General features: G+C 43.0%; 1 protein-coding gene across 1 annotated transcript; it reads right to left on the bottom strand.

Annotated features, from left to right (window-relative positions):
• Positions 1-3,662: 3,662 nt before the first annotated feature.
• klhl3 (kelch-like family member 3) lies at positions 3,663-22,211 on the bottom strand. Its single transcript, XM_071915122.2, has 15 exons — positions 22,154-22,211; positions 19,950-20,108; positions 18,551-18,657; positions 18,299-18,420; positions 13,844-14,006; positions 13,378-13,487; positions 11,836-11,952; positions 10,707-10,856; positions 10,158-10,275; positions 9,538-9,735; positions 7,864-7,965; positions 7,462-7,590; positions 5,413-5,553; positions 4,913-5,056; positions 3,663-4,179 (listed from the first exon to the last, which is right to left on the bottom strand). Exons 1-15 carry the CDS (start codon positions 22,201-22,203, stop codon positions 4,151-4,153), a joined length of 1,839 nt encoding a protein of 612 aa, XP_071771223.1. The 5' UTR covers positions 22,204-22,211; the 3' UTR covers positions 3,663-4,150.
• Positions 22,212-22,837: the final 626 nt, after the last annotated feature.

The following is a 22,837-nucleotide window of genomic DNA, read 5'->3' as shown; positions in this document are numbered from 1 at the left end:
ATGATGCAAACGCAGAGAAGAGAACTGGACTTCCACTCAATTCAAGGAGAAAAAAAAAATCAAGTTGGTTGCAAATTAGTATTTTTTATTGCGGTTCTAATTTATTGCATGAAATGCATCAAATTGTCATTGGTATGAAAAGGCTTTGAAAGATCAGATCGATCCGGCTGAAATATGATACACTGATACGATGATGGGTAACTGATATCAGGATTAGTGTTGCTTAGTAACGCACTACAGTAATGCTATTAGTATTGATCATCACCTGAAGTTAATAATTCAATATTTCTAATACACAGGGAGTCTTATCATTTTGTTAACCAGGTGCTTGAGTTACCTTGAGGTAAATAAAGAACTATTTGTTTTTTGTTTTATATACATATTTATTTCCACAGAACATGCTGCAAAATGTTTTCCTTCCATAATTTATATTTTTCAACTACTTGTATTTTCTCTCTACAACCCAGTAACCTGTCAGCTGTCCTAAAATTTCACTGTAAAAAAACTACATGTAGTGTTAAATATTTTTACATGACTAGAAACATAATTCTGCTTATAGTTATACATTTCTTTAGCTAAGACCAGTGTGGATTCTGGTTAAATGAGCTATTATTGGCTTCATTGTTGTACAATTATTTTTGCATGTTACTAAAATTTGATAAACTTGTTTTAGATTCATAGATGGACTTGAAAATTGAGTTTGAAATGAAGTTGAGTTAAAAAATGTGTTATTAGGTTTGCAGCAACTCGTAGTTTAGTAGTAGTAGTAGTAGTAGTAGTAGTAGTAGTAGTAGTAGTAGTAGAAGTAGAAGTAGTAGTTTTGAAATGTGGCTAAATGATACTGTTATTTTAACACTGCCAGTGGCTGTCAACATTTAGTTAAGTAAACACAGGAAAACCTTGAGATTTCAAATAAAGAGACAACCAATGGTGCACTAAAATATTATTAGAAATATGTTAAGCCTCATTACAATTAAATAAATACATTACAATTAGCCTTATCTGCTATTGTTTTACATTTAGAAAGTTCTTATGATGAAGGCGTGAGCAGATATATGTAGCTATTATAATGTCTTGGCCCTTCAAATTAAAAGCTTTTAACATGTAAAACGTTCCTAGACTTGGACTTTGTGTCTCTAAAGCATCTTTGAGCTCATATTCCCTCGTCTGCTCTGCTGTGTCTCACTCTGCGTCTCACTCTGCGTCTCACTCTGCGTCTCACTCTGCGTCTCACTCTGCGTCTCACTCTGCGTCTCACTCTGTCTTCACACACGGATCACACAGATCCCGGAAGGTGAAGAGCCGCTACAACTCTGTACATTCAAGGGCCGATCTGAAGGAGCACCAATTACTGAACGCTTCCTCCTTGTTAACTGCAGACTTGAGGGAAGACGTTAGGGCCGACTGTTCATGTTCCTGTCCGGCCGACCACCTTGTTACATCTGTACAGAGAAGCCACTGTGAATCTGGATCACACTGAGCAGAAGACGAGTTCAACTCTGCGACCTTAAACCCTGACGGAGGATGTGCTGCTCAGTTCTGAGTCAAAAATAAATCGGAGTCTGTTGTGCCGTCAGCGTCCTTAAAAGGAAAATCCCTGTTCCTGTCATCCTGTCCCGTCAGGAGACAGCAGCCTTTTGGTGCTGAGACAGGAAGATAACTTCATACAAAACATCCCAAAGTGCTAAATGCATAATTTGACAACTTCAGACAAAGAACCACGAGTCTGTTTAGTCCGTTTTGAAAATGTTTACACTAATGCACTAATTTCTACAGTTAATCCAAATCATTTGAGGCGTGAATAGTGTATAATCATCTAAAAAGAACACAAGCTCTGCCTTTAACTATGAATGTACACAACCCCAACCTTCACAAACCAGGAGATCTCCTACGCACCTTTCCATTCAAGAACTCATAATACCAACTGGTTTGCAACACGCAAATCCACACTATTCAAAAGAAATCCGATTTGGAAAACACTATCCATCTGAAAACTTAAAACCTAGCGTACGATTCTTTGTCAGAAGGCTTCAAAATGACAATTTACTGCATAAGTTTGCAAGGTCGCGGGCAGACGAGAGGCGAGGTTGGCTCAGCGCGGCTTTCATAAAAAAGCATCTATAAATCTTTTCTTCATAGATCCAAAGCTATGGCACCAACAGTCAGTCAGCTAAACAGCTACGTCTAAAACATCCACCTTAAAGGGATGTGAGCACAAGTCCCAAACAAAAAAGCAGGAAATGAGAACTTCCATTTGATTTGAAGCGAAGTTGTGACCCAAAACACTGAAAAAAAAAAGTCCTATCCCTGCACCTTCCATGTTATTTTACAGTTGAGTTTCTACAGTGCATCGAGACACTCGCTTGGACAATGAACGGATCAGTTTGTTATTCAGAGATTTAAAAAAAAAAAAACACAACGCTACTTCATCGCTGTCATTCAGAGTTAGTATCACAGGCGAGGTCTACCTCACCAGCTTATTGGCCCACGTTATGATTCTGATCATTACAACTGGCACATTTTTACAGATTCTGCTGAGACTATCGGCCTAGTGAGCGAGTCGAGTCAGATTAGTAATGGAGACAGACCGTTAAGTAACCGTCTGACTGACAGCAGGTCAGTGATCCAGTCCGTCTGGCAGACAGAAAGCCGGTCGGCCGGTCGGAGAGACGGGCAGACGGCCACCGGGCCAATCGGTCAGTCAGATGGTCAGGGTGGCAGACGGCCAGCCTGCCGGTTCGCATCAGTCAGTGCATGACGTGTGTACAGTGCATCAGTAGTGTGTCCACAGCAGAATCATCAAATCCCCCGTCGACCGACGCCACGGCGGCGGTTCTCAACCTCTGAGGGGCTTTGCAAGCAGTAAAAAAAAAACATGAGGATACCCAGAGAGCGGTGAACTGGGGCTTCGATGGTTCGTCTTTGATTTACCTTTTTACTCTATTGTACTTGATCATTTATTAAGAGAAGCCTAGAAGCCGCAAATGTTCACCATTTCACAAAAAACAACATTTATCTAAAAAATATTAAATATGATAGTAAATTTGCATATTATAGATTTTTTCTACATTCTTTTAAATAATCTTGTAACCGCCAGAATCATCTTGCGACCCCCTGCGTCCGGGCCCCCGGGTTGAGAACCAGCGCTCTCCGGCAGCCGCGGCATATCGCTAACCTCGTAGTGCTTCTGTCACGCCACAGCTCTCCGAAGAGCCGGGTTTCACCGGGCTGACGGCTGAAACGGCGTTTGAATCGGTCGACGACTTGGTCGAGTTCTCAAAGTTAATCATTATGCGTCAAATAATGTTGCATCCGCACCGAAATCAAGTTGAGCAACTAGCCCGGAAGCTCCGTGAACCGTGGCAAGTCTGTCAATTTGGCAATTTGGTTTCCACGGCGCACCGTGGTTTCCTCATTCGTTGGCGGGGAAACCCTGTCGGCAAGAGATGACGCTGCTGCCGGTAGCCAATCACATGCTAGCGTTGCAGCATTTCCCGACTATTAGCGGCGCAGCTAGCAACCGGTCTGCTTAAATGGACAAGCGGCGAGGCTGGCAGCTGTTTAAAGCGGTTCAGTCGGGTGATACAGTGGATCTTTCTGTCGGCTGGCGTTTCAAAGCGTTCAGTTCAGCTGCCTCGGGTTTGATAACGCGTCTTCATCAGAGAGGAGAGGTGAACAGCGCCATCAGCATTTGGAAGTGTTCTGCTCCGTTTGGCCAGCGCAGGTCAGTCCCCTCCAACTGACCGGAAGTCTTCCCCGCGTCTGTATCCCGGTGGACTTTTATGTCAGCTGATACAGCTGCTCGTCGCGTCCGTTGGCATCTGAAAACATTCTATCTGAGAAAAGAGATTTTACAAGCCCGCCGCCCCGTCTCAGCCCGGGGCTAGTGCAAAATTGTCCTTGCTAGTCAGGATTTCGCCGGGTTCTAAATGGAAATGGCTTGGAGATAGCAGCTAAATCGACGGCGGGTTCGTGCCAGAAACCCCTCAAGCTCCGTCCTCGACTGCGTCAGCGGAGGATTGAGAGCGCTCTGTCCGTTTGGCCAGTGTTTGTTTCAGACGTTACGTGTCCGTTTGGCTGTTCAGACGTCAGTGTGTGCCTCGGTGAGTCTGGCCGCCGCAGTAGAGCCGGCACTGTGGGGGGCCTTTAGTCATAACGGCTTGTCAATCACTGCCACTCCTGTAGGATGGAGTGAGAGAGAGAGAGATAGTTAGATAGACAGAGTGACAGATGGATACAGACAGATATATAAACAGACAGGTAAAGAGAGTTCCCACACCTTTTCACTGGCGAAATTCCAAACTTTTCCATATCTCCATGACCCTTTTCAAATTTCCACGACCAAATTTGAATGAGACTGAATTAAAAAGTAACCATCAACTACACTAACTTCAAGCAATAGGAATATAATCAAGGATTATACTATTATTTTAACAACAATTTAACCAACAATATTTTCCTCCAAAAGTCTAGACTGTTTTGGAGCCACATTTGACAGCAGTCAAGAAAAAAAAAGAAAAGAACTTCACAAATACTAACACAAAACTTTTCTCCCTTTATCATTTTTCATAACTTCTCCAGGCATGGAAGATACCATTTTATTTTTTTATGATTGCTATTTTTATTGGAAATTTTCATGAGCCACAATAAGAGCTACAAAAAGAAAACCATACAATTCAAAACATACAATAAAGACAAAATGCAAACTGGAACTGTACCAATATGACAGGACATATATGGGAAGATACTATTGGAAGACACTATTTTAAATTACTTTACTCCATTACTTGAGTGTGGGAACCCAGGAAAAAGTAACAGAGCAAAGCCTTCAGGACTGAGACACTTTCAGATATAATTCTCTGTGCGGTGCAGAAGTGTCACCAGAGGCTCAGCGGGTCGGTGCGAGTCTTACCGGCGTAGCTGCGTCCGTTGCTCATGTTGGTGGGAATGAGGCTCCACTTGTCTGTGGCCGGGTTGTAAAACTCCACAGAGGAGAGGTTACAGGAGCCGTCGTCTCCTCCAATCACGTACAGCAGCCCGTTGATGGCACAGACACCTGGAGGGGAGAGTTACTGTACACACATACTGTACACACCATCACAGGGTTCCTATACATTCTCCACATGAAACTCCATACTATCTAGACCTTTTTATGAGTTTTATGACTGGTTTTGATAATTCAGGTCAGTGTTCAATGTGATATATACTGAAAGCCGCTGGGCAATATATCTGTCAACAAGGTCAGGTCTGTCAACAACTAGTTTTATGTTATTTTCCTCATAATATTCCAGATTGGTGCAATTCCCAAGCTTTTCAAAACCTCACCGTCTGGAGGAAGGAGCTGTTAGTGTAAAATGGAAGGTGTGCCTGGTAAAGTGGGTGCTGAGTGTCTGTTTTCGGGCGTTTTCTGACCTGCGTTGCGTCGGCACATGTTCATGTCACACACCAGCCTCCAGGTGTTGGTCTGCGGGTCGTACACCTCCACACTCTTCCTCACCAGAGGGCCGTCATGACCTCCTGCTGCGTACAGCTGACCAGCCAACACACCCACACCTGGACCGACAGAGAGGGGCAGGAAGACACAAACACTGAGGCACAAGTGTGAGCGCTGATAACTGTACTGTTGTGTTGTCACGATATCATCATTTTGACTGAGTTTAATATCTTAAACTATAATATTATGGCAAAATCAGTGGTTTTGATATCTGTTGGGTGCCTGTCTTTGTCGGCTCTGTAAGCAAAATAGTTCCATATTTTGCTCCTGGGACCAGTTTAGGCGGACTGGAATTCAGTTCAAGAAATAGTGGATTTTTTGGTCAAAAGTGTTTTTATTCAAGGGCATTCACATACAAAAAATGTACGTGTGTTATAGGAAAGCTCAGTTTTTACAAATATTAACATTAATCACATTGGACAGAAAGAAGATATGATCAAGATATATTAAAGGAATAGGCATACATTCAAAACAGGACAAAAAGTATAGAATTCCCACCCCACCCCACCCCACAGCTGCTCAGGGTAGTATCCAACTAAATGCATGAACTATCACTCATCTAACTTATCAAGAAAGCGAGTAAAAGGGTTCCAAATCTTATCGAATTCCATTAGTTTGTCTTTCAATAAAAACCTTATCTTTTCTAAGTGCAAGGTGTCTGTTAGTTTGCTAAGCCAGAGTTTGATAGTTGGGGCCTCTTTCTTCTACCAAAACATTAGAATTAGTTTTTTTGCTGTGATAAGACCATAGGACAGAAAGCTTTGTTGGGCTCTCCGCAGTGTCCCTGACATTTCAGACACTCCCAATATGATCAGAATTGGGTCAGGTTCCAATTGAGACTCGAGCACTTCAGAGACCAGAAAGTGTGTAGTCCAGGACAAAGAGCATAGCTGAAAAGTGGATTTTTTAAAGACATTTCCATGTTTTCCGCAGTTTGACTCGGTTGAGTTTTGCGCTGACTGCAGCAGTCTGCTGTGAGGAACCAGACTGTCCAATACTCCTTCTACTTCTTTTAACTATTCCAATCCACACATATACTCCATCTGGAGGTGATGCAGAAGAATGGAGTTTCAGCTTGCAGAACACATTTTGTTAAAGTACGGGACATTTATGAAATTTGGTATTGAATCCAATCTTTCTCGGTGGGATTGAAATAGAACTGAAAACACTACTGTACTGCTGTGGTGTTTCTAGTGTCTGTATGTGCTGTTTTACATCACACTTGACAAACAATATTTCCACTGTGGGACAATAAGTTTGCTTCTGTTCACTGTAGGGCTGAACAATTAATCAAAATTTTATCGAAATCGCAATATGGCCTACTGCAATTTTCAAATCGCAGGAGGCGCAGTATTTGTTAAAGGCGAAATGTGTGTCAAAATACCGTTTTAAATTAAATATTGTCGTGCTGCAGAGATGTCCTGGCCTACACATCATATTCTACAGACTTAAGAAAACATCTTTGTTTGGTACAGATCCCCGCAAAAATCACACCATAATCATTTTAATACGTTTTTCAATGAAAATGAGAATAACAATGTAAAAATTATCATTCCCTCTAATATCGCAAATCATATCGCAATTGCAATATCAGTCAAAATAATCGCAATTAGATATTTTTTCAAAATCGTTCAGCCTTAGTTCACTGTCTGTGTAAAGTAGACATGGGACTACATGCACATACACACTGACACACAGACACAAGTACAGTGCCAGTGCAGTGAAAGTCCACAAGGCGGTGCTGTTGCTGCATAGGAAATCGTTGGCTCAATCACGTCATCATGTAAAAAACAGCATTTACAAGGGTACATCCAGTAAATCAGGGTAGTACCTTATGCTCATATAATTTATGTAAAACCACTAGCTACAAACAAGATTGTATTTTTCTGCTGCACGGTGTGTATGTGTGTACAGTGTGTAAGTGTATGTGAGAGTGTGTGTGTGTGTGTGTGTGTGTGTGTTCGTACCTGCCCCACTGCGCCGTGTGCTCATGTCGGCTACGTAGCACCACTGGTCGCTGACCGGGTCGTATTCTTCCACTGTGCTGAGACACTGACGGGACGCGCCGTCATAACCTCCCACTGCATACAGCTTACCTGCAACACACACACACGCACACACACACGTTATAAAATGTCAATACGAGTGCCACAAAGTTTAGACTCTTTTAAAGTCAATTTAATCTACTTTAATTGATCTAAATTTAATCTACTTTAAATTGATTGACATTTAATCTACTTTAAACTGACTGATTATTTAAATGGTAGTCACAGCAAAAGCATTACTTGCATACACAGTGTAACCCAGGTCTCACACACACAAACACACACACACACACACACACACACACACACATACTTCTGTCTTACCGTCGACAACCCCGACTCCCACACTGCTGCGTCGGGTGTTCATGGAGGCTACATACATCCACTCATTGGTCTTATAACTGTAGGCTTCAACTGTAGATAGACCTGGGAGAGAGAGAGAGAGAGAGAGAGAGGGAGACAGAGACAGAGGGAGAAAGAGAGATAGAGGCAGACAGAGATATAGAGAGAGAGATTCAGAGGAAAACAGATAAAATGGGAGAGAAAGGTAAAAGAAAATAAGAACAGAAAGTAGAGCTGCAACGATTAATCGTTTAGTTGTCAACTATTAAATTAATCGCCAACTATTTTGATAATCGATTAATTGGTTTGAGTAATTTTTTAAGAAAAATAAGTCAAAATTCTCTGATTCCAGCTTCTTAAATGTGAATATTTTCTGGTTTCTTTACTCCTCTACAACAGTAAACTGAATATCTTTGGGTTGTGGACAAAACAAGAGATTTGAGGACGTCATCTTGGGCTTTGGGAAACACTGATTGACATTTTTACCATTTTCTGACATTTTATAGACCAAACGACTAATCGATTAATCGAGAAAATAATCAAAAGATTAATCAACAATGAAAATAATCGTTAGTTGCAGCGCTAACAGAAAGGTAAAGAAGAACATCAAACAAAGGGTGTGACAAAGACTGAGTGTGTGTTTCTGCATCGTTCTGTGTGTGTGTGTGTGTGAACTAACAGTGTGTGTCCAGTTGGCAGGAGCACTGAAGGAAAGGAGAGGCAAACGGCTCCCGTGTCTCTTTGTGTTTGCTGTACCGGTGCAGCAGGCGGTTACCACCTCCACACTGTCCTGCTGCACGCAATTATAGACCGTTCACCCTCCGGTCAGACTGAGTGAGACAGCAAACAGCCAGCTAGGAAAACTGGGCAGGGAAAGTGAGTGAGTAACACTTTCCCCTCCCTCAAGCAACCAAGCCACTTAACCCCTAATCACCCCTGCTCAGTGGGCACCAGCAGGAGGCTGTGGCTGTACTGGGAGGCTTCCAGGTGTGAATCTGTGTAACTGTATGAATGTAAGGCAAGGTGGAGCTCAGTTAATCCTCTCCTGGTTGTGGGAAAAAAACAAAGACGCCCCGCACCAGAACAGGGGCCTTACACATTTTCCACTTCCATTTTATTGTATTTCAAGACATTTCTTGAGTGGATTTGAAGATTTTAGTCTCTCTCAGCTACACCATACCAGCAATAAAAATGATTCTTCAAATAAACAAATAGTGCAAGCTTTAGTCAGAACTTGGCTGTTCACTATTGTGCCTATTTCTAGTCATTTTGTAATGAGAATATATCAAAAACTAACTTTTTAGGTTCACTTTTTAAGTTAATATCACTACAAAATCATTCTTGGAGTAACTTTGGTTCAAAGAAGGAACAGTTAAAAAACAGCAGCAATGAGCAGAGGAAGGTTTTATTGGTGATGGACCAAAGAAAAAATTATTAAATGAAAATCCCACATTTTGTATCTTTGTTTAATGTTTGATACTACTGTAAAAATGTTGTAAATGTTGTAAAAAAAGTAGTAACATGCTCATGGTTGTGCTGTGTCGTCGCAGGAGCACTCCCTCTTTTACGCTATTGCTTAAAAATTATTAGGATGATAAGCATTTTAGCTGTACTTGTGCAGCCCTATGGTGTGTGTGTGTGTGTGTGTGTGTGTACCTATGCTTCCGTTGAAGCCCCCCACAGCGTACAGTAAGTCGGCCAGCACAGCAGCTCCCAGTGTGCTGCGTCTCTCCTGCATGCTGGACGCGGCGCTCCACTGGTCCCTCACTCCATCGTACATGTCCACCGTTCGCTCCCGCAGCGAGCTGTTGAACCCCCCCACGGCAAACACCCGGCCCGCCATGGACACCACACCTGGGGAGACACACAGGACGACAGGCTTGAAGCATCTGATAGTGTAGTAACATCCGGATAATGTGATAACGTGTCAAAATGAGTTACAATGTCTGTAAATGGGTTGGAAATTAGGTTCGACCGATGGGCCGTTGCTGATACTGATATTTTTGGATTTAAGCTGCTGACAGCCGATATTCAAAATCTTTAAATTTGACAATTTTCAAACTGCAAAAACATTAAATTATCAGGAAAAAACAGTATTAGAAGACCAGTTTGAGGATATTTTTATAGCAATTTGTTTTTGACCCATTTAAAAGGACAATTTATTACATTTTGACAAGTTACTACATTATCATGGCTACTTGGTAACATCTGGTAACACCTGGACACTGGACCTACCTAACTACATACATACTACACACACACACACACACACTGACCTGCCCGGCAGCGTCTGGAAGGCAGGTCGGCTACTTGGTACCAGCGGTCTTCCTGGAAGTCGTAACACTCCACACTGCGGATCGCCTTAGGAGCCTGGCCCCCCACCACAATCATCACCTAAACACACACACACACACACACACACACACACACACACACACACACACACACACACACACACACACACACACACACACACACAGTCAAGGTTAGTGACTTGAAGGAAGTGAACTCACAAGAGAGAAAATAAAAAGTTATGCATAGCTGTGTGTTCATGCACATGTGCATATAGCAGTGTGTGTGACTGTGTGTGAGTGTGTGACCTGATTCTGTCTTTTTGAGGTGGAAGTGCTGTGTGTAAATCTTGAATAGGCTGACAGGTCCGCATATCTTGATACTGTCTGCTTTGAGGAAGAACTGGAGTGTGCGTATGTGTGTGTAGCTTGGATATGCTTCTTGTGACAGTGTGTGTCCACGTCCTCTCTGTGATGAGGATGATGGTGTGTGTGTGTGAGTGAGTGTGTGTGTGTGTGTGTGTGTGTGTGTACCTTGGGGATGCTGATAGGAGTGCGTGGTCGGGTCCTGTCTGTCTTGATGAGGTGGCGCTGGTCGGCCGGCAGTAGGTGGTACTTCATGGCTTCTATTAGAAAATCCTTACAGGTGTTGTTGTTCTTTATCAAAGCCTCTTCCTCCACAATCTGAACCAGCAACCAGATTTCAGAATCACAATCACAACAATCGGTAACTCTGGTGAAGGTGACATATTGACAACTATTCGTCGTAACATACAGTAGGCAGATACAAGCACACATGGTGCAAAGACAACAGGACTTCACCTACAGTGCCAAACATACAATAAACGATACAATACACAGATCACTGCAGTGTTTCCTGTACAAAATTAATAGTTGGGCGGCCCACCCAGGTAAATTATCAGCTGCCACACTAAATTTTGTTTTAGATTAGTTTCAGGTGTTGTGATGCATTAAGCTGGCGTTCGACCCTGGTATTTCCCGTCAATGTACATTTAAAGAGACCAAAATTTGGTCAAGCATGTAAAGTGTGTCGACAGAGTTTACTACACCAACCACAATTCACTGTGCATAACACACCGCATGGTCATAGCCTTCACAATATGTTGAGAGGGCATCACATACAATTTACTACTACTACCAAAGTAGTGATAATCAGATGGGAGTATCAAGTCAACTGCTGCGAGCCTAATAGTTTATAGCAGAGTGAGAGACTTACGTGTCTGCAAAAAATATACAAGATGCAAATTAAACAACGATGCAGCTCCCACCCTGCTGCCAAAGTAAACTGCCAATCTGTGAGAAACGCTGTCACTACATATAGATCCAGTCATTCGTATTCTAATAATTTACAGCGGCAGCAGGGTGTCGCTTAAATTGAGTTAGCTCAATTCAAGACTTTAACAGGTCTTAAATAATAAATATTTAGTTTCAGAGGTCTGAAAAATGTTGGTTTCTAAGAACACTTTTTTTTTTAGTAAGAAATCAACTCCATCACACAGATCTGCATATAAAATGTGAAAGAAGAGGGGTTCAGTGTAGAGAAGAGCAGAACAGAATACACCAGAGCAGAAAAATAGAATAGAAAAGCAAAGAAGAGATGACGAGAGAAGAGAAAGCAGAGCAGAAGAGAGACGTTCCTTACCTGCACCAGGTAATCCCTGGACAGCAGCGGCAGTCTGACGTGCTCCATCAGTTTGGGCATGTACTCCAGACGAGCCGCCTTATCATGTTTGATCCACGATATCATTGCCTCAAACACCTGGCAGACAGACAGAGAGGAGAATCAAACAGACAGCAGCGGGGGGAGAAACGGAAAGGGGAGAGAGACTCAGAGAAAGAGACAAAGAGGGAGAGAGACAAAAAAAGACACACAGGGAGAACAAAGTGTTAAAACAGGCTCAGACTTCTGAATACCATGTCCTGTTCCTTGCCCTACTTCTACTCAAATATTTTGATTTGTCAATGTCAGTAGCCTTAGTACAATGGTAGACTGCAAGAATACAATTATCTGCTGTGACAGTAAAAAAATACAGTATTATCCTGGCTTTCATTGCATCTGATGGCCCATGTCCTCAACTCACACAGTATTTCTAGGCACCTAACAGCCTCACTATTTAATTCACCAATTGTGTGAATTGAATAACTCACTGATTGTGTGAGCTGCATCTTTTGTGCTGTAGATATTGTGTTCTTTCATATTGAAATACCAATATGGATTTCTCCCAGACTGGTCCCAGCAGGACGCCAGCACACTGGAGGTGGCACACCGTTGTTTTCCACCTTTATTTATGCAAGGAAGGTTTTGCTGAACACAATGCTCACTTTCAGTAATCCTCTGCTTCACATTCAGTCAGTTACACACACTCAACTCCAACTCTTTTCCTATTGGTCTGTGGAGCAGCTCAATCAGCGTTACACACCGACGCCTCACAGTCTCCCACCTGGTCCAGGAAGTCAAACTAGCCTCCTTCTGACCACAAGCCAAAAAGCTTCTCCAACCAACTATTTCTAATGCAAACTATGTGCAGAGTTCTATGTGCTATTTTATGGCTACAACACAGAGACGAAACTGATCAGACGTGCTTATTGATTAACACATAAATTTCCACTGTCTATAACTGATTCACATATGAATTTTGTTATCATGAAAACATCAGGGAGCTCGCAAAAAATGGGGCAAATCAAATTTCAGCTGAATTTCCGCCTAAGTAAAATCAATCCAGGACCTGACGCGCTTGCATCGCACTGCATCTGCAACAGAATGATGTAGCGGTAACTGATTTTTTTCCCACTTGAAACGAATGAACGTCCATCGAGGTGCAGCCCATTTGACACATAGATGGAGGGTGTCATGTGCCAGTCCCACCGTCAGGCTCCCCGGCTCTGTCTGACTGAGCCAGCAGTCACCTTGACAGATGCTGCTCTGACAGCAGTTTGACACACAGATGCTCCCTCGGCCTCTTCCTGTTGACTGGCTAACGCAGCAGACAGATGTGTCACCCTCTGGAATAAGCTTGCTGCCAAAGTCATGGAACCAGACAGTGCCTCAGTGTGATGAGGACTTGGGAAGTGGAAGGAAATCAACCACACGCTGGTATATTTTTTCTGTGGCTGGTAAGTTTGGTCCCTGCTGTTGATATTTGTTTGATGAGTGTGTGTGTGTGTGTATAATGTGGTGTCTTACCTTCTCCTCGGTGGACACGGTGAGTTTGTCACTGGAGATGAGGCTGCACACCTGCTGCAGAGAAAGGCCCAGGAACTCCTCTCCCTGCACCACCTCACAGAAATGCTGCTCTGGGAAACACAAATACACAGGGTTACACACACACAAACACACACCACATTTTTGGCTAATAAATTCCATGACTATACCAGGCATAATATCTGTCAGGGTCTTTGTTCAAATGTTACATGTTTGCGCAGAACAGCCAATTTGACCAATGTTTTTTTTTCCCCACACACACGTTTTCATAAAGTTTTAAAAGCTTTCTGGACATGTAGCATTTGTTTTTGCATTTTTCAGTATTTTCCAGGGATGGCAAACACAAATTCTGAGGGAACTGAAGGAATCTTGCATGAAAGATTGATGCTACACACACACACACACACACACAGAGAGAGCCAAGAATGACCTAGGACCTGCTGCTCACCGGCGTATGCGTGGGCCTGGTTGAGGAGCTGTGTGCAGGTATGCAGGTCGGCGAAGGCCCTGATGCCCAGACAGTTGGAGGGGTGAAGCTGCGACTGCAGGAACTCACAACAAACCTGACGAACGTCCATGAGCTGGAGGAGACTGGCTGCTGGCAGGAGAACCTGCAAAGACGACACACACACACACACACACACACACAGACAATTTGAACTCCAAACGGATTTTACTGGTAAAATAACTCAGCTAATCAATCCATATCCAGACATATGCTACTTCCATTTTTCCACCAGCCAAACAGCTTTGGAATATAGAATAGGAGCATTTGGTGTCTGGTGATAATTTTGCACTCTGTGGCCAGGGTTAGAGGACCATTCTCCTTGTGAAAGTCTCATCACCTCAACAATTCTGCCAGTCGGTCTGTCAGCTAGTTGGTCAGTTAACCAGTCAGTCAGTTAACCAGTCCAGTGTTTCCCCGAGGATTTTTTTCAGCAGCGGTGCTGTTGTGCGCGCGCAGAGCCCACGTTGCCAGGACCCGTATTTGCACACACCAGCAGTGAAATAACTTAAAAGTACTTTAGAATTGTTGCCGGTTTATTCATGTTCATCGAGCCATGTGTGTGATAATTTACAGGAGCTTTTGACACCAGGACTCTGGAGGCCCAGATATAGTTGTAATAAATGTCAAAGAATGAAATGCCTCAACACAGGTGGGGGGTTTGGGAAGAAAATTTGATGTTATTTGCATTTTCACATCATTTTGGACCTTACAATATTTATAAAAAAAACAACACAGGTTGTTGTGTTTCACAGTACACTCAGACATTAGCAAGAAGAAAAGTGAAACAAATATGCTCACTGATGAAGTAAGTACTATGTCCTGAAGTAATCCTACTTAAAGTAATGTTTATAACAGCAAAGTCACTATATAAACTCAATAATATCTCACTGGAAACAAAAATAACATGTCAATAAAATAAATAATATTTCTGACATGAAAATACTGAGTGAAGTTTAGAAAGAAAGAAGAACACAGACATCAGTCTTTCCTCCTGTCCTCTGTCGTCCTCCCTCTGCTGCTGATGTGCTTCACTGCCTGCAGGTACGGCTGGTTTGTCTCAGCCTGTAGCTACGTTTACAAGAATTTGCCAAATTTTAAGATATGTGGCAAACTAAGCTAAACAGTTAGGCTACATACAGACAGCTTTGTTTTAGCTTGTTCATAACAATTCGCTATTCAGCGCGCTGTGGTTGTGTAAAACATACCAGCGGTGGATGGGAGACTGCGGGCAAAGCAGTTGAAAATATCGCTTTTCTACATGTTTATGCTTGTTGAACAGGTGGTTTGATAAAGTACTCTTACTGGCTTTTCACTCACGAAGGTTTTACTGCACTTACAGTAACGAACGTAGTTGTTGTCAACTCGAGTAAAACGTTATCTTTCACTTCACCTGGTTCACTGTCTCCACCGCGGCCTCTCTGCTACTGTCCGCTCCGTGTGTGTGTGTGTGTGTGTGTGTGTGTGTGTGTGTGTGTGTGTGTGTGTGTGTGTGTGTGTGTGGAGGAGCTGAGCCCTGCCCTCGGTCCAACACCGACACAGGGAGCAGAGGAGAGGACAGAGAGGAGAGGACAGAGAGGAGAGGCTGCAGCAATGACACCAATTCCCATTCGCTCACCGCTAGCTCCAGTCAGCTGGTTGAAGCAGAGAAAATGCGCGTGGTTTGCATTCGTCGTGATTATTATGTACAATGTGAAATTTTAGCGGTGGCGTTCATCATTTAGCTGCGCCGCCGTTGAAAGCATATAGGAGAAACACTGCAGTCAGCCGATTAATCAGCCAAACAACCGACCTGCCAAGCAATTACACAGCCAGACAGCTAAGTAGCAGTCAGGCAATCATTCAGTCCAGCCAACAAGCTAGCCAAAAGCCATTCTGCCAGTCAGTTTGTCCATCATAGTCAGTCAATCAGTCAGTAAGTCTGTCAGCCAGCTAGGCAGTCAGTAGTCAGTCAGTCATTGTACTGACTGAAAGTGAGAAAGTGTGTTGCTAACAGACAATGGTGCCATTTGCTACATCTGTACACAGCAGCTTAACTAGGTCAGCGAGACAGACAGGAGAGTATCTGTGTGTGCCTCTCTCTCTCTCCGTCTCTCTCTCTCTGTCTCTCTCTCTCTGTCTGTCACACACACACACACACACACTCGCTCGTCCTGTGAGTGTGCACTGTTACGGTCTCTGTCCTCTATGTTCAGCTGCCCTGGAGCCTTATGTCTTCTAACAGAGAGCGTTAGGCCGACTGGGACTCTGCTTTCAGCAGCTGTGGCACACCAACACACACACACACACACACACACACACACACACACCCACACATATAAAGGGTTGAGGGCAGCACAAAGAGCGCACATACTGTACACTAAAAACACTATTAAAACAACACACAGTGCACGTATTTTACACAGTGCTTGCACACACACAATTCAAAGAAATGGAGCGGTCTTTCACCGAATATGGGCCATTACTCAAAACACACACACAACGAGCCAATCAGGCAGGCACGTTGCTAACAGTGGGAGGATTTCCTGTCTCTCTCCATGCACACTTCCTGTGCTAATAATCAGAGGAAGTCTCCCGCCTGCAGCTCCATCCCACTGCATTTCGTCAGGCTCCCGCCCCGGGCCAGAGCCGTCCAGCTACCAAGAGTTAATGCCGTTGAAGTCAACAAGGCCCCGATCCTGTACAGTAACCGCAAAGCACGGCTCACACCCATGGCCAGTTTTCACGTCCGCTGTAGGAAACATTTGCTCCTCAGGCAGGTTCGTCCTGGCACTTTCTCACAAAGCAAGTTCAACAGTCGGGGGATCTTTGCGATCGCTGGCTTCGCAAAACCAAACCAAAGAATCCTGGCTAACTGGTTTCACGAAGGTGGTTATCAACTCTCTCCATCAACCCAGGATTTTTTCAGTTATTAGAGTGCTGACATAAAAGAGACGACGGTTTGTAACAAATAGCCGATCACATGCAACAGGGACAGATACAGAGCAGCCGATTTAAGATAAGAGAAGATGAAACTATTGATCATTGTGGGGAAATTTGTTTGTTGTTGCAGCAGCGGAAGTAAAATGATTCAGCAGGGAAAATGAAATGAAAGAATATGCAATAAAAATACTAGAAAAAAATAAAATAGGCTAATGAAACAACAAAAACAAGTAAGTAGACTATAAATAATTGTAGGGTTATGTAAACGTGTGCTGCTGCTGCTTTCAACCTGCCAAACAGACTCTAAAAGTGGGAAGTATGGAAAAGAAATGGATTACTAACATTTGTTCTCTCAAGAAGAACAAACTATTATGATGAATAAATACAAGCGGTACAAAAAACAGAACAGTGAAAAGTAATGCTGTATTCAAAATGTCTTAATTAAAGGTTAAGAATAAATATGATGTTATAAAATGTTTTTGCCAGAGATACAATGATTTAGATTTTTGTTATTTTAATTTTACTCTTTCACATAAATTTCTACTCCACTTTGATAGAAAATTACTTTGCCCATAAATGTGTTTTGAACTAAGGTTGTAGCGCAAGAAAATGTGCAAAAACAGGTTGAATACTTTTTATATCCACTGTTTCCACTTCTGATTGTTTCCCACTTATGAATTTTGGTGGGGTTGGTTGTTAATATATTAATTCCAGCCTGTAATGTTAGTAAGCTGACTTTGTTCTGGCTGAGATTAAACCAGCGAGCAGAGACCAAGGTCTGTGCACAAAACAAGGTCAAGACAGTTAAAGTTTCCTCCACAACAACAAGGAAGTTCTGTAACCACAGGACGAGTGCTGGGGGCCCAAATCCTTTTTGGCTGGGAGCAGCAGTCCTGTTTTGATTCAATTATCCAAACAGTACGACGGCGAGAAAGTGCGACACAAATGAAGCGAGGCGGTGTTTTGCAGCTCCGGTCCCCAGGCAGACACAGGAGCTGTTTACTTCCTCAAAACTCCACTCAGCCTTCCAGCAGAGAGGCAGAGGAGAGGAAGTGCTGCAGAAAGAGAAAGGGCTACGGCCGAACTAACACACAGACAGCCCTGCAGGAGGTATGGGGAGCGGTTGGTGATATATTTCTACTAATAATAATAAAAAATAATCATCTTCATGTATATAACACTAGTGTTTTTAAAGCAACACTTGTGTTAAAAAATGATAAAAGCCACCACAGTGACACGAAAAATGAAAAACAAAGTAAAAACAGGAACTCCTTCTCCCTCCTCTCTAATTTTTAACGATCGGGAAAGAGAGCGGGATACCATGCAACAAAGGTCCTGGGCCAGATTCAAACCCAGGACGTCACGTTTACATGGTATGCGCCTTCGACCACTGTTTCACCAGGACACCCCCCCCCCACACACACACACACACACACCCCTCCTTGTAGATGCTGTCCAACACACACTCCCTCTCACCTGGACGTTGTCCTCTGTCACTTCTATCTCGGCTGTGTAGATGTAGTCGACCAGTTTCCTCAGCGTTCGCCCATCCACCTCTCTGATCTCCACCTGCTGGGCTTTGCTCTCGCTCATATCACCTGCACACACACCATAAGCAGAAATATACATGCGTCATGCCCATACACACACACACACACACAAGCCATAGACTACGCCAGCAAACAACAGTGTCTGTGTCTCTGTGTGTGTGTGTGTGTGTGTGTGTACCTGTGAACATGGCACAGAAGTAGGGGCTGCAGGAGGCCAGGACCACCCGGTGCGCCGGCACTTCAACGCTCCCCGCCACCAGCTGGACGTCACACAGCATCTTTTTACTGAAGGATGAGGAGGGACAGCAGAGGGAGAAGCAGAGACAGAGATTAAAACTGTATTTATTCAAGTGCCTGTAATAAACAACGTAACAACGATAAGCAATTTAAAACCAAACATGCACATAAGGAGCCAAGAAAAGGGAACGTCACTGAAGCCAAGTTCTGACAGAGCAGGGAAGGCTGCCAGCAGCAAATGTGCCAATTAGTGAGTTAATCGCCACAGTTGTACTTTTAAATTAATCTAGAATATGTAGAGTTGATCCAGTTGGGGGTTTATGATTCACTGGGACAATTAAAAGGCAAAATTCACCCTTGGATACTCGATTATGGATCATCGATCTGTGATGTTCAGTGCATTCCAGCAGTTATTCTGTGATGAAGTGTTGTAATTTGTTTTTTTTGGTATACCCACTTTCCCTCAACCTGCCTCATCTACTTCTATTTCAGTTAGTGTTTTCCTTCATTATCCAGAATGCCTTTCAACAACCTGCAGAGAACAGGTGTGAACTTTTTTCATTCAGCTGTGGGTTATACACGCAGGTGGAGAGAGTAATAACAATAGTGATAGTACAGCAAAAGCAAGAAAGTGAGACTTTTTCCAGTCAAGAAAACGTGGGTCACACCCCTTACTCAAAACAGCTGTATTGCATTCTGGTTTAATGTGGAGAAATTGGTCTCTCTGCCTCTTCTACGATGGATTTCTCCCTGTATGATCGTTGAACGTCAGAACAAAAATGCCGGCTCTAGTAAAAAAAACCCTCGCTCTTTGATTCTAAGGGACCGACACCAAAATCTGATGTTCACCGCTGATGTTTTAGATACAGTAACTGAATTTCTTTTCAAACTCCATTGTAGCTGTGCTGGAAACGTCTCGACGAGACATCGCGTCATCGATGTCTGGCCAGAATGAGACAATGTTTATCCGCCGGAATAAGAAAAATACCCCCAAAGAACAAAATGGACCCAATAGCTGCTTTTAACAGTGTTAAAGTGTTTGTGGGTGGATTTTTCCTTTGAATAATTGAATGGTTCGAAACAGGCCGGAGTAATTCACTGCTGCACTGCCATCTTGGGCCGAGCCAGCTGAGCCGGGGTTGACTCTTGTGTTAATACATTATTTCTGACTACAGGTTCTTCACTCACACACCCAAAAACGCCACCAATGTAGGGGACCGGCCACAGCAGAGCGGCCACGAGAACATGGAAGTAGTGATGAATATGTGACGAAGTGAAAGGTGCATCTTCTTCTTATGTCAGTGATGCAAGCATACACACACACACACACATATACACACCTCCTCAGGTCGTTCATCAGCTGGAAAGCCTTCCTCATGTGTGTCTGGTTGAAGGTGTGCATCCCTCCGTCCACGGTGTCCTCCTCCGACTCGCCGGTACTGTTTGGCCGCGGCGAGCCCGTTGTGGCCACCCGACTGGTAAGACACGAGAGGCAGTGTCTGCATTATTGGGGACAGCGGTGACCGTACAATTAAAAAGGGTAGCCTACTTCCTGGTTCATCATGGTAATCTGATTTGGTTGGTGTCATAGGTATCTGGATGCTGCTGTAGAGCCCGCACACCAGGAACAGCACAGTAAGGACTTCAAACACCTTTTATAAACAACATCTTAATCCAATGTGGATTTTCGTCAGGTAAAAATAGTTTATAGAGCTCTACGTCACTTGATATTAAACATAGGTGGAGTTGAATGGTGGACAAGATTCACATTGACATCTATGCATCAACTAATATTACACAAGGGATGGACATGAAAAAGCTTAGAAGAATTAAAAGTTTTGTAAAAAAAAAAAAAAAAGCAGAAAGGGGACAAACCTGAGTGTGGAGAAGACGGTGTACAAAACGAACACATCTGCAATTTGACTGTTCAATGAAATATTGCTTTTCCTATGCTAACCCATCACTTCTGAGGCTCGTGCATTAATCTGGTTATTTCCATGACATCATAACTGCACCAAATGACCATTCAAGCACGCTGATTTGAATGAGGATCCCTGTTGTATCCACCATAATTGTATGACATGAGGCCTTGACCCATATTTGTTTTTAATCATACTCTTAAGCCAAGGGTTCTTAAACCTTTTTCAGAAATGAAATGAAATGAAACAGGAAAAAAAAAAACCTTCCCCTGATAAGTAGGCTTTTGTTTTCATATGGAGGAATGAGCCACAAGAAACAGACCCGCTGGTTATTCAAAACCATTTTAAATCCTCACCCAGGAGAAGAGGTTTCCCAAACTATTACCACAAAATGAGTTCTACATTAAAGCTTTAACCAAATGTCATCTTTCATTCCCTCTGCGATTACTTTTTAATAGGTGGCTGGAAGGAAACAATAAATGGGACCCACAACTGAGATTGTAAAGGGACAATTGCAGCAATACAGCAATTACAAGCCATGGGGATGTTTGTAATGTCAATTCAGAAGCACAGGGCTCCACAAATAAAGATCCATGATATGCAAGTTCATCACTCTATATTCGTGATTCTCCCAGTTCAGAGAAAGTTTGCTTCCCTACCTAGTGTGTCCTAAAGTCAGAAATGTTGTCTTTTACCATCCTGGGCTAGGTGGTGGTGAGGGGGGGAGAAAGGGCTTTAATCGTGTTCAACAAGACTCAAAAAGTCCACCAACATACATAATTAATATATAAAAAGGTACTGCAAAGGGCTATCTGCATCCCGATGGGAGTGATTTAATGGGTGTGAAGAGGAATGCTGTGAACAGGGACAGCTCTTGTTTTTAGACAGCTAACATCCTCCTTTCCCAACTAAAGCTTTTAGTTCAAATAAGTAAGGAAAATAGTTTACCAGTTCACCATCGTAGCTATTAGGCTGGTAGCCAATATATTTCAATAGTTAACTTAAAAGGATTAACACTGTCAGCCTCCACTACTAGTCTATCTATCTGCTGTTTAGCTTCATGACAGTCATTTGATTTACGACAAGTAAGGCAAAGTCTATTGTGTTGCTGCAGCCTTCTGTTCATGATCCAATAACGTTACCGATAATTCATAAAAGTGGCGTTTCTGTTCTAGTCTTTGTTTTGAGTTTGCTGTGCGTCAAGTTAGTCAGCTGGCTAGCTCTTAGCATTGCTAACCATCCAACTTTACTGCTAGCATCACCTAATGATAACTGCCTGACAGCTGTCATTGTTCGCTGAATACAAATACATTTTGGAGGCTTTACAAATTGGGCTACACTCAATCCGTTGATGATAAACAACAACTTTTTCACTGCTGCATGGTGGCTACATGTTAGCTTGGAGTTTGGTTAGCAACTAACTACATCAGCTAGGTAGCCAACAAGGCTACCCGGGCTAGTAAACAACGCTAGCTTCAGTTGGCGTGCTAGGAGAAAGCGCTTTGACTGGTTGCCTTGGATTTATGGCCAGTAAGTCATGTGGGTAAAATATTATCCAACAGATGTAGTGGTAGCAGTATGAATCACAGCTTTACAGAATAATCCCTAGTGCTCAGCCGACTCACCCCAACGATACACCGTCCATCGTCACGGAATCGGATGCTACACCATGCATGAGCGCAATATGTCCAGACGAAGATTGTCTATTACAGAGATGAATCACTCCGCACTAAAAAAAAAAAAAAAAACAGAAACTGACCTACCTTCCGGTCTACAAAAGTGGCAGTTAGCCCTCAGGCATGCGCTCTTCTCCGGCCTAGAGGAGATGGCGTTACCATAGAGACTAATCTGGTGCAGACCTGAAACAAAGTTGTTTTCCTCATCAAAGTACTCATCAGAAAAACGCGTTTTTAAACTCTTGGTGCTGACAATATTCTCAGTTTGCGTGTAATCTGGTCCAAATTGACCTGAGATGTTTTCTGACGGAAGAAATCTGCAACACTCCCACAATTTTTCAGCCCAAATAAGTGATTCCGGATCCCCCCATTTCAGTCTAACTGAAAATGAATAGGGGTGTAAAATGATTGCCTTTAACTACTTCCAGTGCTAATATTGACTATTTTTTGCTGTCACGGGTTCCTTTATTATGCATTTCTTTATTTGTTGGGGTGGATTTTGACTTTGAAGTTGCAATGAAAAACAAAATCACTAGCTATACTCAGCTCATTAGCATTCCAGTATGTTGTGGATTTTGTCACATGACGAAACACAACATCCACCATAGTTGTTAGGAAAATATTTTAAAAAGA

This window comes from Centroberyx gerrardi, chromosome 16 (assembly GCF_048128805.1).
Source record: "Centroberyx gerrardi isolate f3 chromosome 16, fCenGer3.hap1.cur.20231027, whole genome shotgun sequence".
Taxonomy (NCBI): Eukaryota; Metazoa; Chordata; class Actinopteri; order Beryciformes; family Berycidae; genus Centroberyx; species Centroberyx gerrardi.
The sequence above is the reverse complement of the archived record's forward strand: the minus strand, read 5'-3'. Positions and strand labels throughout refer to the sequence as shown.